General features: G+C 48.0%; 1 protein-coding gene across 2 annotated transcripts; it reads left to right on the forward strand.

The window, feature by feature from the left end:
- Positions 1-211: 211 nt before the first annotated feature.
- Positions 212-20,530, forward strand: LOC118845779 (zinc finger protein 420-like). Of its 2 annotated transcripts, XM_036753805.1 has the most exons (5): positions 212-327; positions 1,104-1,266; positions 2,180-2,306; positions 2,611-2,703; positions 13,306-20,530. In XM_036753805.1, exons 2-5 carry the CDS (start codon positions 1,231-1,233, stop codon positions 15,243-15,245), a joined length of 2,196 nt encoding a protein of 731 aa, XP_036609700.1. In that variant the 5' UTR covers positions 212-327; positions 1,104-1,230; the 3' UTR covers positions 15,246-20,530. The 2 variants fall into 2 exon arrangements, with proteins under 2 accessions (XP_036609700.1, XP_036609708.1); XM_036753813.1 differs by lacking the exon at positions 212-327 and having other exon boundaries at positions 1,076-1,266; positions 13,306-17,657.
- The last annotated feature ends 3,498 nt before the right edge of the window (positions 20,531-24,028 follow it).

Below are 24,028 nucleotides of genomic sequence, written 5' to 3' on the forward strand. Positions count from 1 at the left end.
GATCCCTAGTCTTCCCGACCTCAGTTTCCCCTGCTCTACCCGCCCATTCTTCGCACAGGCACACACAGGCTCAGGGGCGGGGCTCAGAGTGAGGCTCTGGCTGGTTGGAGCCACCTCTTTCCTGCGTGCGCGGCCGACAGCCTACGTTTCCCAGAAGCCTTTTCGCGCGACGCCGATGCTCCCTAGGTCGGGACGGAGCAAGGCGGGGCGCGTGACGTAACTTCCGGTTCCTACCTCTCGCCGCGTCCTGAACGCGAGCTCTCGCGACCATCTCCGTTCCTTCCTCAGCCGTCGCCGCTGGGGTTCGAGCCCGCGTCCCAGGCCCGGGTGAGTGGGAGCCAGGGGCCGGGGACCCGGCGGCGACAGAAGCGCGCAAGGGGACGGGACGTCCCGCGCCGGGTGTCGGAGCCTCCCGGGTAGGGAGGACGCCCTAGGAGAGGAATGGAGCGTCTGGGGGAGGGGCTACGCCTGCGCACCTCTCAGGCCACGCCCATCCGCGGTCCTACTGGCTCCGACTTTTCTCTTGCCCCGCCCCTCCGTAGCTGGGCGGGACTAGGGCTTCTACCTCCAATGGGAGGCGGCCAGGGATTTTCCGGAGGGTGGGGGTGGGAGTGGTGCGTGAACCTGAGCAGGCCTCCTGTCCCTTTCCTGCTGGGGTTCCCCACTGCCCCGCCCCTTCCTGTCATGGAGAGGAAAGAAAGGGGTGGGGCGGTCACTGTCCCCACACCCACTGTGGCTCCCCCATACCAGCCGTGTTCCCCACCCTCTTGCCCCCACACCTGCAGTGCCCCCACCCTCTGAAACCACCCCCACCTGATGTGCCCCCCCCCCAAACGGCCTTCCCCCCCCCATGTGGCCCCCCCAGCTGTCCGCTCTCCGTGGCCTCCCCCACCTGCCATGCCCCCATTCTCTGTGACCCCCCCACCTGCCATGCCCTCATCTTCTGTAACACCCCTCTTCCCCTCCCATGTGTGGGCCCCCCCACCTGCAGTGCCGCCCCCATCTCCCCTCCCCACCCCCAGCCTGGGGCCTCCCCAGGGCACAGTGGGCAGACCCTCCTTTGGGAAGCCTGCCTTGATTCCTTCCCTGGTCCTGGGGGCCAGGCCTGCTTTGTGTCCCCTTTGTCCCTCCAGGAGGCTGCAGGTTCCCGGCCGTGCTCCCTGGGACTCGGACCCTGGAGGCAGCCAGCCCGTGACCTCCATCCAACCTCTGTCTGGGCAGGAGCTGAGAATGGCCCCTGTGCTCCTGATGCCCGGCGGCCCCCAGGTGAGCAAGACAGACGAGGAGCCTGTGGTCGTGGAGGCCCGCAAGCAGGAAAGATGTCCGGCCTCCGGCCCCTTCCCGGGGTCCAGGCCAGCTCCTGCTCATGTGTAGAATCAGGGTCTGCCCTGCCTCTAGGGGCTTGCCCTATTTTGCGGGTGAGGGAACGGTCAGAGAAGGGAGGACTCACTCAGAATCACCTGAGTGGGTAACCTTGGGCCAGTGTCCCTCTGTCTGCCTCAGTTTCTTTATCTGTAAGCTAGGGATGGTTCGCTAAGCCAAGTGAAGGGCTGAACTCGACTCAAGGGCCTTAGCAGTTGGGGAGAGGCTGGGGCATTGCTTCCAGGCTCCACACTTAATCAGGGAGGCCCAGATGATCAGTGGAATCCTGTTGGCTAAGGGCTTAGTATAGTGCCTGGTATACAGTAGGTGCTTAATCAGTGCTTATTTCAGGAGAAGGGTGAAGTGTGGTCAGGAACAGAGTGGTGCTGGTAGTGAGAGGTCTGTCTTGATAGAGAGCCCTGGAGCAGGGTAAATGAAGGAGGAAGGGGCAGATGGGCCACCCCCCACCCCTATTTGTCGCTCAATAGAAGGCGCACCTGGCCCACTGGCAGCCACCAAGCCCATGAGGGTGGATTCTCCCTGCCCCCAGTGAGTGCCCAGGAAAGGCTTTTTCCTTCCTCTTTGGTCAGAATTTGGTGCCATTTCTGCCCAGTCCATCTTTGTTGTGAGAAGCCCCCTCCTTGTGGCCTTTTGCGACCCCTGGGGGCAATGCTGATTCCCCACCCCTCAGTCACACTGGCGTAGACCCTATACTGTCTATACCATCCGCTGGCCGTGGGGACCGCGGATAGGGAGAGTTGCCCTTTATGCCTCTGGATCTGTACGTGGGCAGGTACCAGCATCTGTGGTCTTGCAGGGCTCCGTGACGTTCCAGGACGTGGCCGTGGACTTTACCGTGGAGGAGTGGGGGCGCCTGGCCCCCGCCCAGAAGGAGCTGTACCGGGAGGTGATGCTGGAGAACTACGGGAACCTGGTGTGCCTGGGTGAGGACCCCCAGGATCTGCCCCTTGGGGCAGGTCTGTTCCCTTCCTCAACTGATGAGGGGGCTATTAGCAGCTCCGAGAGATGGGGTTACGCCCCTTCCCCCAGTCCTCATCCTGGGGACCCGCAAGCTCCCTGCTTAGGCAGTAGGTGCGAGTAACACATTTCTTCTGAGCCCGAGTTTCCGCTGTCACCATTAGCTTTGGGCTTCTGTGTAACCCGAGAGCGAGGCTGCCTCAGCTTTGGGAGGCTGGGGGGCTTCCTGCATTCCCAACGGTCCCCGCATCTTTTCATCCTCACGAGCAGGACTTGCCGTGTCCAGTCCCGATGTGATCGGCCAGCTGGAGCGGGGGGAAGCGCCGTGGACGGCCAGAGACCCCCAGAGGAGGGGCCGCCTCGGTGAGTGAAAGAGCCTGGCACAGAAGCGCTGTGGCTGTAGGGGCCCTGAGCTGGGCAGCTGGGCCCCCCCAGGCCTGAGCCTCCCTGTCTGCCCCACTCCTGCCCCCTTCTCCCCCCTCCCCCTCTCTCTTCCTCTTCCCTCCCCTCCTCCCCCCCTTCCCCTTCCTCTTTTTCCCTCTTCCTCTTCTCCCTCCTCCTTCCCCTCTTCCTCCCCTCCCCTCCCTCCCTCCTTTCTTCCCCCTCCCCCCTCTTTCCCCCACTTCCTCCCTCCTCCTCCTCTCCCTTCTCTTCCCCTTCCCCTCTTCCATCTCCTGCACTTTGCAGTGGGTGGGCGGCCAGGCAGCATTCCTCCCCCCACCCCAGGGCACAGTCCCAGTAACTGCATCAGAGGCCACAGACAGTCCCTTGGCAGCTGCGTTTGGGAGGGATGGGGTTCCCCCAGCTCAGCTGATGAGGTGTTAACGGAGGAACAAAATTTAGCCCCCAACAGCCTGCAGAGCAGGGAGCACCTGCATCTTGTGGGATTCGGGGTGCTCCAGAGGCCCGGGAGTTGGTTCTCACCCCTTGTCAGCTGTGGCCTCCTGCAGTGTCACCCATGACAGTCAGAGAGGGGCCAAGGCCCCCTCAGAAAACACAGGTGCAGAATGGAGGCCGTCGGTGACCCCTGCAGGCTGAGGAGAAGGTGGGCTCTGGGCTCCCTGCGTCCCCGATGGGTATATCTGCCTTCGCTACCCCGTGGCCCAGGTGCGAGGCCATTCTTCCTGCTGACACCCAAGGCTGGGGGCGGCAGGGGGAGATGTTTGGTAGCCAGCGTCCTTCCTGGACCATCTTGGTAAATGACTTGGCTGAGAGGTCTTTGTGTCCTGAGAAGGCCCAGTAGGTGCAGCCCTCAAAGCGGGGACCCGCCTGCCTGGAGGTGGACAGCGAGCGTCCTGTCCTTTCTCTGGAGCTGTGGCTGGGGAGTGTCCTTGGGCGTGTCCAGCTGGTGGTTGCTGCCTGCTGCTCCCTGGGCCACTCCCTGTCGTCAGGAAAGCCCGCTGCGTGCCTCTGCCCACCCTCTCGGGGAGGGACGCTGGGCGCCTGCGTGGCTGCTTGGGGAGCAGGCCCTCGTCAGAGCTATTTGCTGCTAAGGTTTTTCCTTACAAAGTCTTTTTCGTTCTAATTTTAGCTCCATTGGATTTGTGCAAAACCTTTAAAATGTCGTGTAATTAAAACCGTTCCTTTTTTCTTGTGCGGACTTTTCTGTCCCTTGTTTAGTCACAAACTCTTCCCTTGTCTAGAGATTTGGAAGGAAAACTCTCCCTTGTTCCTCCAGTTTGTTTATTTATTTGAATCGGGGGAAGGCAGGGCAGTTGGGGTAAAATGACTCGCCCAAGGTCACACAGCTAGTAAGTGTGTCAAGTGTGAGGCTGGATTTGAACTCAGGTCCTCCTGACTCCAGGGCTGGTGCTCTGCTCACTGCCCTACCTAGCTGCTCCCCTCCAGTTTGTTTATATTGAGACTTTCTGCGTCTGAGTCACTGTAGGTATATAGTATGAGGTACTGTAAAACCCTGATTTCTGCCAGGTGGCGGTCCAGTTTTCCCAGCATTTTGTCCAGTAGTGAGTTCTTCCTCTAGTTTCTGGAGATCTGTGGTTTATCAGTCTCTAGGTTCCTGTGTCCACTTGCTTCTGTGTATTGTAGACTTAATCTGTTCCCCTGATTGAACTCTGTTTTTTAGCCCATCTCAAATCATTTTGATGATTACTTCTTTGTAGTGGGGTTTGAGATCTGGTCCTGCCAGGCCCCCACTTCTTTCCCATTTTTTCATGAATTTTTGTTTTTCCCCCAGCTCTATAAAATAATCCTTTGATAGTTGGATTGGTATAGTGCTAAATAAGTTAACGAATTAAAGTAGTACTGTCATTTTTATTATGTTGGCTCAGCCTACCCGTTATCAGTTAATATTCTTTATTATTTAGATCTTTGTTTACATAAAATATTTTATAATTGTATTAATACAGTTTTCACGTGTGTTGGCAGGTAGATTGCCAAGTATTTTAAGCATTCTGTCATTATGTTACCTGAAATATCTCTTTCTAACTTTACCTGCTGGGATTTGAGTTTTGGTTTTTTTTGGTTTCGTTTTGGTATTATGATGATGGTTTTGGCTGATGATGATTTTATAGCCTGCAACTTCACTAGGATTATTGTTCCAATAATTTTCAGTTAACTCTAAAGGTTCTCTTAAGTAAATCTTCATATCACCTGTAAAAAGCGACAGTTTTGTTTTCTTTGCCTATGATTATCACATCATTTCCTTTTTACTGTCTTGTTGCTGTAGGCAGCAACATATCAAATAATAATACTAGGCATCTTTGCTTTAGCCTTGACCATTTAGGAAGAGTCTCCAGTTTATCCCTATTATAGATAATGCTGACCTTTGGTTTTAGATAAATATGACTTAACCTGTGAAGGAAGATCTACTTATTCCCATTTTCAATTTTTAAAAGATTTGTTTTTAATGTGGCTTATTTTATTTTACTTTGTTCAATCAACAGGCATTGATTTTCTCTTCTATCTCTTCTCCCTGTGGAAAACAAAACAAAACTCTGGTAACACATAGGCATCGTCAAGCAAAATAAATTCTCTTGTTGGCCATGTCCCAGTCTGCACTTGAATCCTGGGAGGACCTTTGGAGTTGTGCTTGGTCCCTGGGTTGATGGGAATTCTGAAGTCTTTGCTTTGGCTAAAGCACATTGGCATTTTTTTTGTTGGTTTCTTCTTTCTGACTCTTTCCTCCCTCCTCAGTGAATTCATGCCATTCACATTCACAGTTAGGATCGTTGCTCAGTCCTTATGGGCTGCAGTCTTCCTTCTCTTCGTAAAGAAGGAGGTGTTGAGAAAGGGGCTCTCAGCCCCAGTGGCCTAAATTTTGATCAGTTTTCTTAACTGTAAGATTAATGATAATAATAGTGTGTACCTCAGAGGATTGTTTTGAGGATAAAATGAGATCATGTTTGTAAAATGCTTAACGGTGCCTAACAAATAGTAGATATTAATGCTTATTCCTTCTGCCCTTCCCTTTTCCCCTTCAGTAATTGACAGGTAGGTGGTGCAGTAGTTAGCGCACCAGGCCTGGAGTCAGGAAGACTTCCCGAGTTCAAATCCGGCCTCAGACACTTCCTAGCTGTGTGACCCTGGGCAAGTCACTTCATCCTGTTTGCCTCAGTTTCCTCATCTGTAAAAAGTGAGCTGGAGAAGGAAATGGCAAACCACTCCTGTATATCTGCCAAGAAAACCCCAAATAGTGTCATGACTGAAATGACTGAATTGTCATAGATCTCCTATATCTAACTTTTCTATAATTCTACTCCGGTGCTTAACTAATTGATTTTTTTATTAGATTTGTCTGGGGCTGAAAGGGGTGAATTTACATCCTTTATCCTTAGAGTTTTAGCCTTTTAAAGCAGTATTTAGATGGTATGCCACTTGGTGCATATGTTTAGTATTGATGTCAGTTGTCTTTCAGCCAGAGGGACTTTCCCTTTGACCTCTTTTAATCATCTGTCTTTGCCGTCACCTTGTCTTGTTCGTGATTGCCAGCCCTCCTTGATTTGAGTTCAGCTGAAGTGTTATGGATTGGCCGTGGGTCCTTATTTTTGTTCCTTATGAGCCATCATCTATCAGGCATTTTTTGTTGGCTTCTGCTTTCTAATACATCCTGCTGCCCTCTTGCATTTTAGGAGTGAATGTATTGCCTCCAGATTCACAGTTGTGATTGTTAGTTGCACGTTTCCCTCCATCCTGTTTTCTTAGACTTTCCCTCTCTTTGCCCCTTGTCTCTCTCTTTATAAAGGGAACGGATGGAATAAGAAATTTATATCGTGCCTAATGTGTACCAGCCACTGGCCTGAGTGCTCTTTGCAAACATTTTCTCATTTGATCCTCACGATGGTATTGTGAGGTAGGTGATGCTGTTATCCCTGTTTTCAGGTGAGGACGCTGGGGCAAACAGGGTTGGGTGACTTGCCCAGAGTCACACAGCTAGGAGGTATCTGAGGCCAGATTGGAATTCTGGAAGATGAGTTCCTGACTCCAGACCCTGCACTCTATGCCATGTGGTGCCCCCAGCTGCTGCTGAGACAAGAGGGTGCTCAGCCTGCCCCCTGGCCCTGACTCAAACACAGTTTATAGCCTTTTCTTATTGCAGGAAGTTTGCTTGTCACTGATGTTCTCCGACCTACCTCCCCACTCCCACCCCAAACCCCTCTTGTTTTCCTATTGAGTTAACCCTCTGGGAGGGTTCAGATGCTCTGCCTCCTTCTCTGCCCTTACTTGCTTTTCTTCCCTAGTCCGTTCCTCCCTTTCTCTTCTGGAGGTTGTCAGATCCTGACTAAGCCACTCTTGGGCTCTTTTTCTGTCTGTGCCCCGATGACTTTAGGGCTTGTCATCTCTTCTCCATGGAGTGTAAACACTTCATTTTGGTAGTTCACTCACTCATTCAGCATTTATTAAGGCCTACTATGTGGCAGGCGCTGGAGCTTTTGATGTTTTTCCTTATGCTTGTATTTCAAAGTTTCTACTCAGCTATAATGCTCTTATTTTCTAGTTCTTCCCTCAAGTATTGTCATTTATAAAATCATTTTAAATCTTTTTTTTTAAACAAAATAACACTAGTTTTATTTCTTTGAGGAATTTTAGTTGACCTGGTGCCTAAGTTGTGTTCTTCTTTAATACTTTGCTTCTTAGGGATGTTTTGGAACTTTTCTCTTTCTGGGTTTGTATCTTGGGGGTCTCTGGAACAACAATAGCTCTTAATGGTGGGAACGTTTTTTGTTTGCTCACTCTTCTGGCCTCATTCCTGAAATGAGACCTTATATGAGGTCTGGGCTTTGTGCATTTCTCGGGGGAATGTTAGTACTTTGCTTGGTCCTGTTTTGTGTTCTCATTGGCATTTCCACAGCTTTCTCTAGGTGTTTGGTGTTGGATTTTTCAGGGATCTCTGGGTGTCCCAGTTTGGGGACCCACAGATTTTTATTGTGCCCTAAGCAGTTTAATCTAGGGCAAAGTCTGATTGCTGTCCTCCTAATCTGAACTTTGCCTGCTCCTGAACTCAGTTTGGGTCTGGGCATCACAACTGCAGGCTTTCCCTTGGTTGGAGCTCCAGGAGTCTGTTGATGTTGTCATCCCCACCCCCTTCCCTGTCAGCCATCTGGAAGGCACCTCAGGTTCAGAGTCCCAGAGGGCCAGCTCACACTTGCCTGATCACTCAGTTACAGGCCCAGACCAGGCTTGGGACTGAATTTGGGTTGTCCCTTTGGAGTCAGAGCCACATAGCCCTAGATTGTACTTCTGGCCTAGAATAGTTTCAGGCCAGGTCTTTGCTGGATCCATGAGCCCCACTCTTACTGCTTATGTTGGCCTACAGCCGGTCCCCGGGTCAGCCTTTCACTGAATTCTAGGTTTTTGCCCAAGTCCATGAACAGAGTCAGAACCAGACAGCTGTAGGCTAGCTTCTGAGATAGCTCCCCACATGGTGTGTGACGGCCCCTTCAGGAACATGGCAGCCACCGCCCACCCCCCAAGTCCTCCTGCTCCTCCCTGGGGATGCTCCTGGGACTGCCTGATCACCATTTTGGTTGGGGGAAAGGGGGAACTGAGCTGTCCCATCACACACACACCTACCCACCCACCCCACCCCAAGTCCTCCTGCTCCTCCCTGGGGATGCTCCTGGGACTGCCTGATCACCATTTTGGATGGGGGTGGGGAGCTGAGCTGTCCCATCTCACCCACATGCACACACACATCATGTGCACAGGCACTCCCCAGGTCCTCCTCCTCCTCCTGGTTGCTGCTCACCTGGGGGCAGGGGCAGTGTAGCTGAGCTGTCCTGGCCAGTCTCTCAAGAACTTTCTCTTCCTCTTTTAGTGTCAGCTCCTTATGGCTTTTGAGCAGTCAGAATCTGGGGAGTGTCATATACTGCACAGAGCTCTGGACCTGAAGTCAGAAAGGCCTGGGTTCAAATCCCTTCTCAGATACTCACTCTCTGGGTGACTCTGGACAAGGCACTCCCCTCTCTGAGCCTCTGTGTCCTCTTCTATAAAATGGGGCTAATCAGAGCACTGGCTTTCTCAGTTTGTGAGGATGCCATGAGATCATATTTGTACAGCCCTTTATAAACCTTGAGCACTCTATCAGTGCTATCCATTATTATTGTCAGGGTTGGTTTTTTTAACCTTGGTTTTATTTGGGCTTGATTTTAACAAACGTGTGAGGGAGAAGACCACAAGGACGGCTATAGTCTCCAGGGACTGGGGTCCCTTCCAGGTGTCTGAGGAAGAGTCACTCACTCCTCCTGGCCCTTCTCCCACTTCAGAAATGTAGGGGAAGACACAGGCAGGTGGGAGAAGTGCCTGGTCTCTTTTTAGAGGAGGGGGTGTTCTTAGGTGTGGAGAGTATGATAGCTGGACAGGCTAGGAGCGAGAGGAGGTGGTCAGTCAGTCATTGAGCATTCATTAAGTGCCTGCCCCGGACCAGGTACTGGGCTACGCTCTGTCCTCAGGGATCTCAGTCTCAACGGAGGAGCCAACAAGCAAACAGGGCAAGCTCTGTGCCGAATCAATAGAAAATAATGAACGGAGGGAAGGTACTGGCATGAAGAGGGCTGGGGAGGGCTTCCTGGAGGAGGTGGGATTTTAGTTGGGCCTTAAAGGAAGCCTGGGAGGTCAGTAATTGGAGCAGAGGCCGTTCTAGGCAGGGAGATAGAGATGGAGGGCCTGGTTTGTGGGACAGCCTGGAGGCTGAGGGCACTGGATTGAAGAGGATGGAGGGGGCAGGTTAAGGAAGGCCTTTGAATCCTAGAGCAGCAGGGAGCCATTGGAGATTATTGAGGGAGGTGACCATGGTTGGAGGGTGGCCTGGAATGAAGAGAGACTGCCAGAATCCACATCTTTCTGCCTTCAGATTAAATAATAAACAAAAGAAAACAAGGAGCTCAAGGAGCACCCCCAGCCCACTCACCCACTACGGTTTTAAGGAGGAAGAGGGGAAGGTCCCGAGGTCCTACTCAAGCTCTGGCCAAAGGTATTGGGTTGGCAAGTGGTCAGATTAAATGGGAGAGATGCCCCCATTAGGTGGAAAAATATAGTATAAAATGTCAAAGAAATAGAGTGGGCATCCACCAGGGCAGGACCCAAAGCTGGCCAGACTGGGTGGGCAGGAGGTAGAGAGGGCAGGCCTCTTGGGCGCTGAATTGCTTCTCCTGCTGTTACTGCTTCTGCTACCACCCTTTCCCCCCTCCCCCTCTGCCATGCCTGCCCCTTGGTTGGGACAAGAAGCTGCCTCCTGTCATGGTGGGCAGCACTGTGGCCTCCCTGAGGGCAGAAACTGCCGTGTTTTCTGTTTGCATCCCCAGGCTTTGGCGCTGGGCATTGTCCAAGGACTGAGTGCTTAATCAGTGCTTTCTTCATTCCCTGTTCTCAGGGTCTTCTCCACAGTGATGCCTCTGCTTAACCTTCCAAGGTCACCCACAGGCAGACATAGGTCCTCTGTCCTCTCCTTGTGACTCCAAGCAGCTGCCATCCCCAATGCCAATCATCTGGGAGTCATTTATCATGGGTCAAAGGGCAGATAGCTTTATAAAGATTCCCACCTGATGAAGCTTGGCATGACCATGATTCCTAGTCTTGAGGGTGGACATATCAGCTACCGTACAGAGCTGGCCTTTGAGCAGGGCAAGGTAGAGCATGGGTCGGGGGGAGGGGGTCTCTGTCTGCCCCTTCTCAAAGCCCAGGCCATCTGCCATTTGGAGACACTTCTTTTGCCATGGCTGAACTACTCCTGCTGCCCGAATATCAGGTTTTTAGCAGATACGTCTAAAGCCGAGGAGTATTTTCCTCATTCTATGTCTTTCCAAAGAATCTGGTATTGATGCCTGCCCCTGTGAGGCTGAGGCTGGTGATCGCTGGAGCTGGGAAGTACTGGGCTGCAGCAAGCTCGGCCAGCTGAGCCCCTATGAGGTGAGGCCGCCAGAGGAGGAACAAGTGACCCTGGGGGGAGGGTCAGAAGACTCCTCCTAGAAGGAAGGCAGGCAGGCAGCCTGGACATGGAAAGGGGAAAGTCTGTGCTTCAAGAGATAGAGAAGTGCGGAAGACATTGAGAATTGCGACTGAATTTGTAGATGACACAGACATGGGATGGCAGAGCTGGGGCCTAGATTCAGGAAGACCTGAGTTCAGGTCCAGCCTCAGACACTATTTTCTGTGACCCTGAGCAAGTCACATCACCCCCATCTGCCTCGGCGTCCCTCAGCTGTCAAGTGGGGATAAGACCCATGCCTACCTGGTAGGGTTGTTGTGAGGATCAAGTGACATATTTGTAAAGTACTTCACACGATGCCTGGCACACAGTAGGTGCTTAATAAATGCTTCCTCCCCTCCTTGTCAGTCTAGACCATTGGGCCAAATGTGAACCCAGTAGAGGGCCTGGACACATAGTAGGCATTTAAGAAATGAGGACTCAATTGACTTCTCATTAACCCAGTAAACGTTTATCAGGCACCAACTATGTGCCTGGCACTGCCAGCACTTGAAGCACAAATAGACAGTAACACCGTCCCTGCCTTCGGGGAGCTTATATTCTACCCACGCTCGGCCCATGGCTTGACATAGTTTAGCAGCCAGGATGCCCGCGGTCTTTGAGGCTGTGCTCCTCCCAGATTCCTTAGAAGAACTGTGGAGAAGAGAAGACTTTGTGCAGGGCATAACTCAAAGCAGTTGGTATTAGACTTATTAATGCTTGACCTCAGAAGACAAACCAGGAGCAATGTTTGGAAGTTTCCAGAAGGAATGTTTAGGCTTGATGTAAATCAGCAATGTCTAACTATTAAAATGATGTCAAAGTGAAATTAGGCTGCTTTCAGAGATAGTTGGTCCTGCCTCCCTGGCAGTATTGGAGATCTGCTTTCGATAGGCTGAATTTGGTGTACCTGTGGGACATCCAGTCGCAGGTACTCCCAAGCAGTTGGCAGTGTGGGTGGTATTTTTTTAATTAGTTTAAAAAATTATTAATACCTAAAAATTTTGTCATTTAATCATCATTAATTCTGGAAATACTCCCTTTTCCATACTCTTAAAAAAAATTGACTCCTCTACTGTGTGTGAGGGTCTGTGTGACATTCCCAGTGCAAGGAAGGAGGCACATATCCTTAGCTTTTCTCTAGGGCCAAGATTAGTTGTTATAATTTCACACGATTCTCTTTTATTTGGTTGTTCTTTTCATTTACTTTGTTAGAGTTTTATATATTGTTTTCCTGGTTCTGTTCATTCTTAATTTATACAAGTCTTCTCATGTTTCTTTGTTAATTCTTAAGGTGGCATTCTATTATATTCACATACCACAATGGTTTCACTACTTGCCACATCATGGGTACCAGTTCTTGGCTAAGGCATGGAAGGCATTGCAGCGTGTGTTTTGGTATATATGGAACCACTCTGTGTTTGACTTCAGTGGTGGTATATATCCTGTAATGGGATGGCTGAGTGAGGGGACAGTTTAGTCACATTTGTTTTTTGGATCATTCTCATCTTTTAATTGCACCACTTATAAATTAGTCAACAAGTGTTTGTAAAGGACTTACTATGTGCCAGGCACTATAGGTATTAAAAAAGGACAAGATTACCTTCCAGCTCTAAGTCTGTGGCCCTGATTATAATCCAGAAATGCAGTGTGGGCAGCCTTGTCATTGGAAAGACCTGGGTTCAAGTCCTGGCCTGTGGCTTATTGCCTGTGAGTCTAGGCAAATTATGTGACCTCTCAGCATGTCCAGGCTATTCTCAGACTGTTCAGTGGACTGCACTTGCTCCTCTACATTGCTAAGGGAGTTTCCTTGCCTAGAGATCTGTACACTGATGAAGCATTGACCTTGCTGGGTTTCCTCAGTTTTTCTCTCTGTAAAATGAAAGGGTTGGACTAGGTGATCTCAGGATTCTCCACTGCCTTTAAATCTTTGACCCTAATTATCAAATATGCATTCTTCACCTTGAATTCAAGTGGTCTCCCTGGAGCTTTGGCCTCTTCTCCTGGGTCAGCCATTTGCAGGTGATAAGATTAGTCTCTGAGAGATCATTGTGGTCAGTGGGGATTGACAAAAGGATAGTGCTACTGGAGTCCAAAGATGTGGTTTTCACTTTAGTTTTGAAGTGTTATCATTGTAATGACTTGAGCAAGTCATTAAATCAGTCTGAGCTTGTTTCTTCTTTTGGTAAAAAGGAATAACACAAGATATGGTCACCTTGAATGTGAAAGCTTTTATAAGATAAGTGAATGATTGTGCATAGTGGTATATGTGGCTATAATAATCATTTTTGTATTTGCAGCTTGAAGATTTGTGAGAAATTTTTCTCATAACCACCCTAAAAGTAGTGTCATATTTTTATTATTTTTGTTACCTATAAAGTTTAATAATCATTTTTCTCAATGGATGAGTGCTTTTTTTCCTAGCACTTAACACAATTTCTGGCACATAGTAAATGCTGAAAAACAATTTTGTTAACCTGAGTTGGATGAGATAGAACCTGGAGAAAGGATGGGGAATATTTATATTTTGCATTTTCTTTCAGATGGTGACATTAGGACTGGAACCAGTGGGTCAGCTCCAAAGGTGGGCCTTTCTGTGGAAGAAGCATCCTTTGAACAACTCACAAAGGATGGTCCCTGTATTTCTAGTTTCAGAAAAGCTAGAGCATGTACTTCAAGGTTAGAGGGACAGCCAGACAATGAGGAACAAAATCTTCCTAAACGTGATACCCATAGAAAGAACTTCAGGCCGCAGCCAGGACGAAGAAGATATCACCGAATCTGCTTAAAGAAGATATTTTCCAAGTATAATGAATGTGGAAAACCCTTTGATTATAATTCAGGTCTTATCGACTACCGACTCATTCATGCTGCAGAGAAACCTTTCGAATGTAATGAATGTGGCAAAGGCTTCCGCTGGAGCACCGAACTTACTGTCCATCAAAGAATTCACACTGGAGAAAAACCTTATGAATGTAATGACTGTGGGAAGGCCTTCCGCCAGAGCTCGCAACTGACTATACATAAGAGAATTCACACTGGAGAGAAGCCTTATGAATGTCATGAATGTGGGAAAGCCTTTCATCAGAGTGCAGGACTTACACAGCATCAAGCAATCCATTCTGGAGAGAAACCTTTTGAATGTAATGAATGTGGGAAAACCTTCCGCCGGAGTTCACAGCTTACGGGACATCAGAGAATTCATACTGGAGAGAAACCATATAAATGTGGTGAATGTGGGAAAGACTTCCGACAAAGCTCACAGCTGACTATACATAAGAGAATTCACACTGGAGAGAAGCCTTATGAATGTCATGGATGTGGGAAGGCCTTCCACCAGAGTGCAGGACTTATGCAACATCAGAAAATTCATACGGGGGAGAAACCTTATGAATGTAATGAGTGTGGGAAGGCCTTCCATCAGAGCTCACAGCTTACTGTACATCAGAGAATTCATACTGGAGAGAAACCATATGTATGTAAGGAATGTGGGAAGGCCTTCCACTGGAGTTCACGGCTCACACAACACCAGAGAATCCATACTGGGGAGAAACCTTATGAATGTAATGACTGTGGAAAAGCCTTCCGCCAGAGCTCACAACTCCTTGTACACCAGAGAATCCATACAGGGGAGAAACCTTATGAATGTAAAGAATGTGGGAAGGCCTTTCATCGAAGCACAGGACTAACACAACATCAGAGAAGTCACACTGGAGAGAAACCTTATGAATGTAATGAATGTGGAAAAACATTCCTGCAAAAGTCTTGGCTTACTGTCCATCAGAGAATTCATACTGGAGAGAAACCTTATGGATGTAAGGAATGTGGAAAGGCCTTCCGTCGGAGCTCACAGCTGGCTCAACATCAGATAATTCATACCAGAGAAAAACCTTTTGAATGTCATGAATGTGGGAAGACTTTCCACCAGACATCTCAGCTTATTCGGCATCAGATAATTCATACTGGAGAGAAACCTTATATATGTAATCAGTGTGGGAAGGCTTTCCGACAGAGTAAACACCTTACTCGACATGAAATAATTCATACTGGAGAGAAACCCTATGAATGCAACGAATGTGGGAAGGCTTTCCGCCGGAGCATAGAACTTACCCGACATCAGACAATTCATAGTGGAGGGAAACCTTTTGAATGTAACAAATGTGGAAAAGCCTTCCGTCTGAGAACAAGACTTACTGAACATGTGAGAATTCACACTGAAGAGAAGCCTTATGAATGTAATGAGTGTGGGAAGGCCTTCCGCCAGAGTGCAGGACTTACACAGCATCAAAGAATTCACACTGGAGAGAAGCCTTATGGATGCAGCGTGTGTGGGAAGACCTTCCGCCAGAGCTCACAGCTTATTCGACATCAGAGAATTCACACTGGAGAGAAATCTTATGAATGCACCATCTGTGAGAATGCCCTCTGCCTGAATAAACACCTTACTCCACAGTACACTACACAAGTTGGAGAAAAGCATTAGGAAGGCCAAAACCATATGAATGTAATGGACATGAAGATTTCAGCCAGAGTACATATAATATTTTGTCGTAGAGAACTTATACCAAAGGAAATCTTATAGACAAAGCAAGTCAGTATCACATTTCCCATAGTAGCCATTCCAAACCATTTCTTTGCTCCAGTCTCAAGCCTTCCATTTCTTCCATTGTCTGTACTTACAGCAGATGACTTTGCCACACTTTCCCTCCAAAATTAAGTCTTGCTAAATTGAACTGATTTCTTAAATTCCGCATTTGTATAATTCTTATAAATGTCAGTTGCTTTCTCTTATGTCTTTTTAGTGACAAAGTCACAAAACCACGTAAGTAGAGACATGGCCCTCTGGTCATTTCATCCAATCTGTATGCTTAGAAAATCCTTAGCTAGAACATATGAAACAAGATGAAAATGCTTCCGCTATCAGAGAGTGCCAATGTTAGAGTTGTAAAGGACTTCAGAGGCCTCTAGTCCAACCTGTACCTAGACAAGAACACTCTCTACAACATACTTAATGGTTGGTCATTCATACTTTGCTGGAAGACCTCTTTTGGGCCTGGGAACCGTTCTGTCTTGATGCACTGCATTGCTGCACAACTTCCTCCTATTACTCGGTTTTGTCCTCTGGGGCCAAACAGAAAAAAGTCCATGTTATGGTCTTTACAAATACATGCCTATATCTGTCATGTTCCCCCATTGCTCAAATACTTGATAATGTTGAGCTTGTTTCCCTCTCCCCCAACCTGGTGTCCAGTGACTTGCCTGTGCTCTGCACAGTCTCCTGCTTATTGATGTCTTTACACTGAGTCCCCACCATCTAAACCAAACAGAGTTCTCCAGATGGTATCTGACAAAGGCAGAGTCTAGTGCCAGACAATATCATCAGATCCCTCCTCTAATCTTCCACTCCAATCCATGATATTCTGGCCCATCCAACACTGGCCCATCTCCCTTCTTTGTATCTCATGTTATCATCCCCAGAATCCTTCTGGTATTAGTATTCCCACTTCGTAGATGAGGAAATCAAGGCTTCGAGAAGCCATGACATCCATAGTAACGACATTGATGTTGTATCATAAGTAGGTGTCCCCCCCCCACCCCCCAGTGCCTTGCAGTCTCCTTTCTTTCCCAGCCATGTTGATCTCTCAAAGCTCACTAGGGAATTTCTTTATTGCTGTTCAGTCCAAATCCTCCTTTGCTTTTAGTAGATATTTCACAATGATGGTTGCCATTTTCTTTTTGCTAATCTCTTCTCGTCTTCAGAGACCAGCAGCTTAGCTCTCTTAGTTAACCAATGTTATAAATAAAGAGCATGGCTTGTAAAATTCCTTTCTAACAAACCTGTAAGGTAGGTGGTACAAATATCCCCATTTCATACATGAGGTTGGGGGAGGCATTGAAGGATTTGCCCGTGGTCCAGCAGCTAGTCGGTGCTAATGTGGAATTCAGATCCAGGTCTCCTGACTCTCAGCCTGGCATTCTTTTCACTATATCATGCTGGTATTCCTCCTTTGTCTCCTTTCCTGGGTCCTTGATCTTTTCCCAACTCCTAGAGGGAACGCTGAGTGCTCTCCAAGGGCCTACCCTTGAGTCTCTTCTTTTTGTGGTCACCTTAGTGTCAGAGGGCCAGGGACCAAGTCACCCCTTTGCACTTACTAGCTGGGACCTTGGGCAGGTTGGAGCCTGTTTCCTCTTCTGGAGATTCGGGTGGGGTGGACTAGAAGATCCCAAGTCTGGCCTCTAAACAGACAACCCTTTAAATTCAGCCCTGACTTGGCACTGTCATTTCTACCAGAAGGACCATGATTCTTCTGGTGTCATTTCTTCCTGAGAGCTGTCTCTCTAGTGTTTGAAAGGCCAGCATTTGGAAGCTCTAGGAGATTTTTATTCGGTCTTATGCCTGCCTGCTTCTCCTTTATCAGGTACTTAGCAGTGTTGTTCACCCTTTCCTTTGTGATCCTCTCATCCCTTGCCTTTAGAAACACCACACTCTGTTCTCTTTACATACTTCTTGGAGGGCAGAAATAGCAGGGGAAGTTGCAAGGAGGCCAGTTTCAGCTGGATATCAGGGAAATGTTCTAAATTAGAGTGCAGCCCAGAGGGGAATGGGCCACCATTCAAAGCAGCAGCAGCGATGAACCCCCAAGCTTAGCCACAGAAGCACTTGTCAGGCTTCTGTAAGGGGGCACAGGGGCTGGCCCAGGAGGCTGTGTGCCAGGCCCTGGTAATAAAGCCCCTGCCCTAGAAAGCTTTACTTACTGCTGGGGGATACAACCCATTCACAGAGAAACAAATGCAAGATCTCGTGTTGGAGAGGCACTTGCAATTGGGAAATGAGCAGGAAGTAGGCAGCAGTTGAGCTGAACCTTGGAGGGAGCCAGGGTTCAATGAGACAAGAGGTGAGGGAAGGGGAGATGGGAAGGTCATGTTCAAAGAACACTGAATAAACCAGTTTAGCTGGAGCATGGGTGGAGGGGGAGTTGTCATGTCATCTACTGGAAAAGTTGAGGGGAAGCCTTCCAGTGCCAAAGGGGACCTGGCATTTTGTCCTTTTGGGGAAAGGGAGCTGTGGAAGCTCTACCAGTGAGTGGTGAGTGACGTGGTCAGATAAGTACTTTAGGACTGGCTGCTTGGCAGCTCTGTGAAGGGTAGACTGGAGAGGGAAGAGCAATGGGATATGAGTGTCCCGGGACGGAGGGGATGGTTGAGCAAGTGGTGATCTGTGAAGGTGATGGGATATGATGGGACCAACAAAAATGATAAGAGCAAGACATGAAAATGCCCGGGAAGCAACGGAGTGAGGAAAGTAAAGGTGAAAGAGCAGCATCCACAATGGCTGAAAATATGCCAACAACCACCACAAAATCCAGAGAATCCCCAGAAGAAATGAAGTAAAGAGGATATTTTTGTTATGACTTTGTTAAAACTGGTGCACACTTAAAAAAAAAAAACCACTACATGATGGAAGTGTAGAGGACATGGTAAGACTGGGTTGTGTCTATCAGCCTTGTTAGGACCTTCATATGTCTTGTGCCAGTGACACCACCCCCAACCTCAAAGCATGGACTAATGCATGATGATTCTGGATGGCACTGGGGACCTCTGTGGGGCTGCCTAAACCAGCAGACCTTTGAGAAGCCTTGAGGTTCCCAGTTACTGGTTTGTGATGAATGTCCCACAATCGCTTCGTTTCCCATTCATTTGGACACACGTCAGCCCTGGTCCCTTCCTGCAATCTTCCTGAGGACTCAGGGAGAAGACAGCACCCAGAGAGCAGATTGGCCTGAAAGGCTGTGGGGAAGAAATGGGATCTGGGGAAGTAGTAGTAGAAAGAGGCAGGTTTAGGGTTACCCTCAGGAAAAACTTTCAAATGAGGAAAACTGCCCATGTTTTAAGAGGAGCGGGGACCATTGCATTTATGTGGCATAATCTCAACTGCACTTTTGGTGCTGCAACAACTCTACATCTCCCTAATTAGCTCACTAGCCCAAGCACGGCAGCAGATCTTCCCAACCTTTTCATCCCACAAATCTGCCATAGTCCCTGTTCTCAGCTGAGAATCTTATTTCATGTTGCACTGAAAAAAAAAACTTGGGCCATTTGCCAGCCTTCCACCTCACATTGCCAAGATGCTGTCTGCCACCATCTCCTCCACCCTTGTTTAATGAGAAAGCTAATCCTTGCCAGGGTGACTTCTTCGGTATGCACCCTTAACCCCATTCCAGCCTGTCTTCTCCAGCATATTTCATCCTTTGTCATTGCTACTCTCACTAGACTTTCTCTTGTCTACTGGCTGTTTCCCTACTGCCTACAAACATTCCCAAATCTGTTCCCAAAAAACTAATTTCCTCCATTCCCACTCACCACCATCCTATAGTCTTCCTTTTGTGGCTAAACTTACAAAGGCCAAATGCAGTAGGTACCTCTGCTTCTCATTGTTTAATGCTACAGTCCAGCTTCTGACCTCACCCTTCCATCAAAGCTGCTAATGCTTTCTTTATTGCCAAGTCCAGTGGCTCAGTCTTCATCCTTAACCTCTCTGCAGCCTTTGACCCTCTTCTTGATGCTGTCTTCTCCAAGTTTTTGTGACACTCTTCTTGATTCTCCTGCCTGTCTGACCCCTCCTCAGTCTGCTTTGCTATATTTTCATCCAGATCAAAACTGTTAACTGGGCCCTGTCCTGAGCCCTCTTCTCCCTCTATACTGTTTCACTTGGTGATCTCAACTCCCATGAATTCCATTATCTCTTTCAGATGATTCTTGGATTTACTTCTCCAGTCCTAACCCTACCCTTAATCTTCAGTCTCACATCTCCAAATGCCTATCCTACATCTTGAACTGAACGTCCCATAGACATCTTAAATTCAACCTGTCCAAAACTGAATTCATCTTTTCTTCTCTTACTGACTTCCCTGTTGCTGTTGAGGCCACAACAGTCCTTCCAGTGCCCCAGGATCATAACCTAGATGTCATCCTCAACTCCTTATTCTTAGTCCCGTGTCTGATCTGTTGCCAAGGCCTGTTGATTTCACTTCTAACATCTGTCATATACTCTCTCTTCTCTCTTCTGACACTGCCCACCCTGGTGCAGACCCTCATACCTGGACTATTCTGCCTGCCTCAAGTCTGCCCCCACTCTTGTCCACACTCCAGCCTCCAAAGTGATTTTCCTAGACCATGTCATTCCACCCCCACCCCCAAAACTCCAGTGACTTTCCATTGCCTCAAGGATCCAAGATAAAACCCTCTATTTGGCTTTTAAAGCTCTACATAATTCTTTGTTTTCATTACACCTTACTCTCCTCCATGTACTAATAGATCCAGTGACTTGGCCTCCTTGCTATTTCTCCTAACTGCATATTTACTGGCTGTCCACGCCCCGCCCCACCCCCCCTGCACCTTGGAATTCTACCCATCCTCATCTCCAGCTCCTTCCCTTGCTTCCTTCAAGACCCACCTAAAATCCCACCTCTTATAAGATTTTTTTCCAATTCCTCCTTAATGCTAGTGGCTTCCCTCTCCAACAAGTGGCAAACCCCTCCAGTATCTGCCAAGAAAACCCCAAATGGGGTCATGAAGAGTTGGACACAACTGAAGTGACTGAACAATAGCAACAACCTTGTCTATATCTTGTGTATAGTTGTTTGCATGCTTTCTCCATTAGACTGTGAGCTCCGTGAGGGCAGGCATTCATGTTTTTGCCTTTGTATCCCCAGTGCTTAGCCTGGTGCATACCAGGTGCTTAATAAATGATTATTGATTGGCTGATTCATTGTCCACACTGGCCGCTGTTGTCTCCTTCCTGTGCATGGTGAGAGTAAGTGAAATATTTGGCCTCATATTCATAAGAATCATGGAATTTTGGATTTGGAAGGGATATTGTTGAATATCTAGTCCAACCGAAAGAAGACTTCATTATAACACACTGATCCTGGAAGATCACTTCTGCCCTGGAACTTGCTTGGGAAGCACCCTCTGCTCCTGGGACCCCTTCATCTGATATGAGGGTGGAGGACTTGGGAACTCAAGCCAGCATTCCCTTCATTTCTCTCCAGGCTGCCCTTTTCTGGAGGATGTCTCCATTATTCCCCTATGTTGAGTATCTTTCCCACCTCTTTACAGCTTCCTTTTATGTTGTCTTCTCCATTAGATTACAAGCGTCTTGAAGGCAGAGACTTTTGCTTGTTAATGTTTTCCCAGTGTTTTAGCATGTGCCTTGCACACAGTAGGTGCTTAATAAATATTTCTTGACTGCCTTGGCCAACTAGACCCATTGTTGTAGCCTGGGGAGTATGGGACTAGGTAGGAGAATGATTTTTGAGTGTGGAGGGTAGCAAATTGGCCAGCCTGGTGGGACTGTAGTATGCATGCAGGAGACTCATGTAAGAAGGCTAGAAATATAGGAAGGGACCAATGTGCAAAGTTTTAAGTGCCCAGCAGTGGACTTAACATATGTTTGATCCCAGGGGTAGAAGGTGCCACTGGAGTTGATTGAGGTGGAGGTGACCTCTCCTTCAGGAAAATATTTTTTGCAGCTATATGGAGGATAGGTTCAAGTAAGGAAAGATGAAGCAAGGAGACCAGTTAGGAGGCTATTGCCACAGTCCAGAACGGAGGCAGTGGGCACCATGATTAGGATGGTGGCCATGTGTAATAGCAAGCACCCTGACACACCCAGGGTGGCCTGCTAGCACAGATTCTTTGATCTGCCTTTAAAGGAAAGATAGCTTTTAAAGGGGTCAACAATCTTACTTTAATTACACATATATGTTATTTACTAGTTCATGGGAAGGGTCAGCACCCTGAATATCAGAGAAAATACAATCAGAGAAATTACCATAAAGACCAACAGAGAGGGCTCTAACTGCCTGATCAAAGCAATATTGCTATACACTTTACATACATCACTGGACTTAGCCTTTACATCTGAGCAGTCAGGGAGCTCAGGACATATGGCTACTCAGAGTCTCGATCAGGAAATCAAAAGGTCCTCATAAGCGAGCCACCAAAGCAAAAGCTCACCTCTCAGAATATATATTTTTTCAGCTAATAGTCTCAGAGCCAGAATCATCATAATCCTCATGACTCAGTGCCTAATTAGCTTAGTTCCAAAAGGTTTGAAAGCCTTCCTACAAGGAAGCCTCCCCTAAGCAAGCTCCTCGTTAAGCAAGTCCCTGTCCCAATGGCTCTATGTGACTCAGGATGTATCACAGCTGGTCCAGAGCTTAAAGCAGTAAGACATCCTTCATTGAACACATGTGGTCACACAGGCCTATTAATGGATGGGGAAGATCTTCCTATTCCATTAACATTATACCATGTGAGTAGAGAATGTTACATGCATGGGAAAGGTGGTGTCAAAATAAGAACCACAAGATTTGGAAGTGGATTGGCTATGTGGGATGAATGAGAGTGAGGAAGCCATGATGACACCGAGGTTGGGAACTTGATCATCTGTGAGGATGGTGTCGTCGTTCATGGTATGGGAAGTTTAGGAGAAGGTGGGAGATGAGGGGAATGATTAATTCTGCTTTGGATGTGCTGAGTTTGAGATGCCTAGGAGGCATGCCTCTGACAGCCAGCTTGGGGCAGGAACAGAGGGCTAGTCTCAAAGCCAGAAAAATTTGAGTTCAAGTCCCACTTTTGACACTTACTGTGTCACCATGACCAAAGCAAGGCAAATCATTTCATTTCTCAGTCTACATACATGGTGAGAAGGTGCTAACCTGACTTGACAGAAGGAATTTCCTCACCTTGGAGTTCCTTCTATCAATGCAATCACAGATTGTATTAGCAAGGCAATAACTGCAATATAGACAATAATTGTAAATATGCCTGTGTAGTTCTGTATCTCAAAGTATGAGACTCTCCATGTAGAAGGTAGAGGTAAACCATTTATTCAGACACCAGAGGACCAGATCCCAAAACCAATAAGTCCAATCCATCATAGCAGCAAAGAAATTAATACACATTATCACAGCAGAGAACGACTCCATCTCAAAACCATTCCCATGACCTGCTGGGGCTTTGCCACCAACACGCACTCACAGCATAGCTAGCACACATCTGCTCTCTCCCTCAGCTCTAACTGCTCTGATATTTCCTGTTCCACCCTTTCCTGTTCCTTTCATTCAGCAAGCTCCTGCCACCACATGTGACTTAGGCTTCCTGTGACATAAGCAGGTCACGTGGGCCTATTAATGGGTGGGAAAGACCTTCAAATTTAAATTGACTTGATAGAAGGAATTTCCTCACCTTGGAGTTCCTTCTATTAATGCAATTGCAGGTCTAGTGCTTTCCTGCTTTCCTATAGGACATCTAGTTCAAGATGTCTAAAAGGCAGTTAGTAATGTGGGATTGCAGATCAGGAGAGATGGAGAGACTGGATATATAGATTCAGGAATCTGCATAGAGATGATACAACTCACACGAGCTGGGGAGATTACCAAGTAAGGCAGTATGGAGAAAAAAGGAGAGTCCAGGACTGAGTCTTGGGGGTATCTGGGGTTAATTGGTATAACTTGGATGAAGCTCTGTTGTGGTTCATCCTTCACTCTCAAAGAGGACCAATGACATCAGGGAGGTGATGCCATGACATGTAAGGGAATTGGATTTAAGTGAGGCAGGGCTATGCAAACTCATCAGCCTCACTCTCTCCTCCAGCATCATCAGAGTCTAGTGGCAAGACAGGTCAGGATGACTGGTGATGAAGGTCTAGCAAAGGAAACTGAGGAGGAGTGGCCAGACAGGGAGAGAACAAGTCATGAAAACCCAAAGAGAAGTGGAAAGGTGACCAAAAATATTGATCTGAGAGAGATCCCAAAAGATGAGGAATGAAGAGTCCATTAGATTTGGCAGTTAAGAGACCACTGGTAACACTGGAGAGTGCAGTTATCACACAGGACCCTATGTTTGGACTCATTATCCACAGTTCTTCTAATAGCTTCCCATTCATGCCCTTCTGGTCATCCCTCTGGTGGCTTTGCAGTTTATGTGTTCTTCCTTAGGACAAATGCACCTAGAACTGGTTTGGGAGCTACATATGGTATGTGATCTGATAAAAACAAAAGTAGATGTACAGCCCGACAGTTCCAGTGCAGCTTGGGAAATGGAAGGATGGCTAGCTTGACGTCCTAAAACAGAGGTTCATTCAGAACAGGCTGGCAGACTGCTGAGGTGTGTGGCCAGGCCTGAAGTGATCTTCCAGGATGAAGAGGTTCCTGGGGCATGATCAGCAGTCCTGAGGTAGGAAATATAGAGAACGTAATG

The sequence above is a fragment of the Trichosurus vulpecula genome, chromosome 1 (genome assembly GCF_011100635.1).
Source record: "Trichosurus vulpecula isolate mTriVul1 chromosome 1, mTriVul1.pri, whole genome shotgun sequence".
Lineage (NCBI taxonomy): Eukaryota > Metazoa > Chordata > Mammalia > Diprotodontia > Phalangeridae > Trichosurus > Trichosurus vulpecula.

What these genes read in the sequence shown, in the direction of transcription:
- LOC118845779 (XM_036753805.1), top strand. Translation starts at nt 1,231, where the DNA reads ATGGCCCCTGTGCTCCTGATGCCCGGCGGCCCCCAG. An exon ending in TGATGCCCGGCGGCCCCCAG is followed by an intron (nt 1,267 to 2,179) that starts GTGAGCAAGACA and finishes GTGGTCTTGCAG; the next exon opens with GGCTCCGTGACGTTCCAGGA. An exon ending in CGGGAACCTGGTGTGCCTGG is followed by an intron (nt 2,307 to 2,610) that starts GTGAGGACCCCC and finishes CCTCACGAGCAG; the next exon opens with GACTTGCCGTGTCCAGTCCC.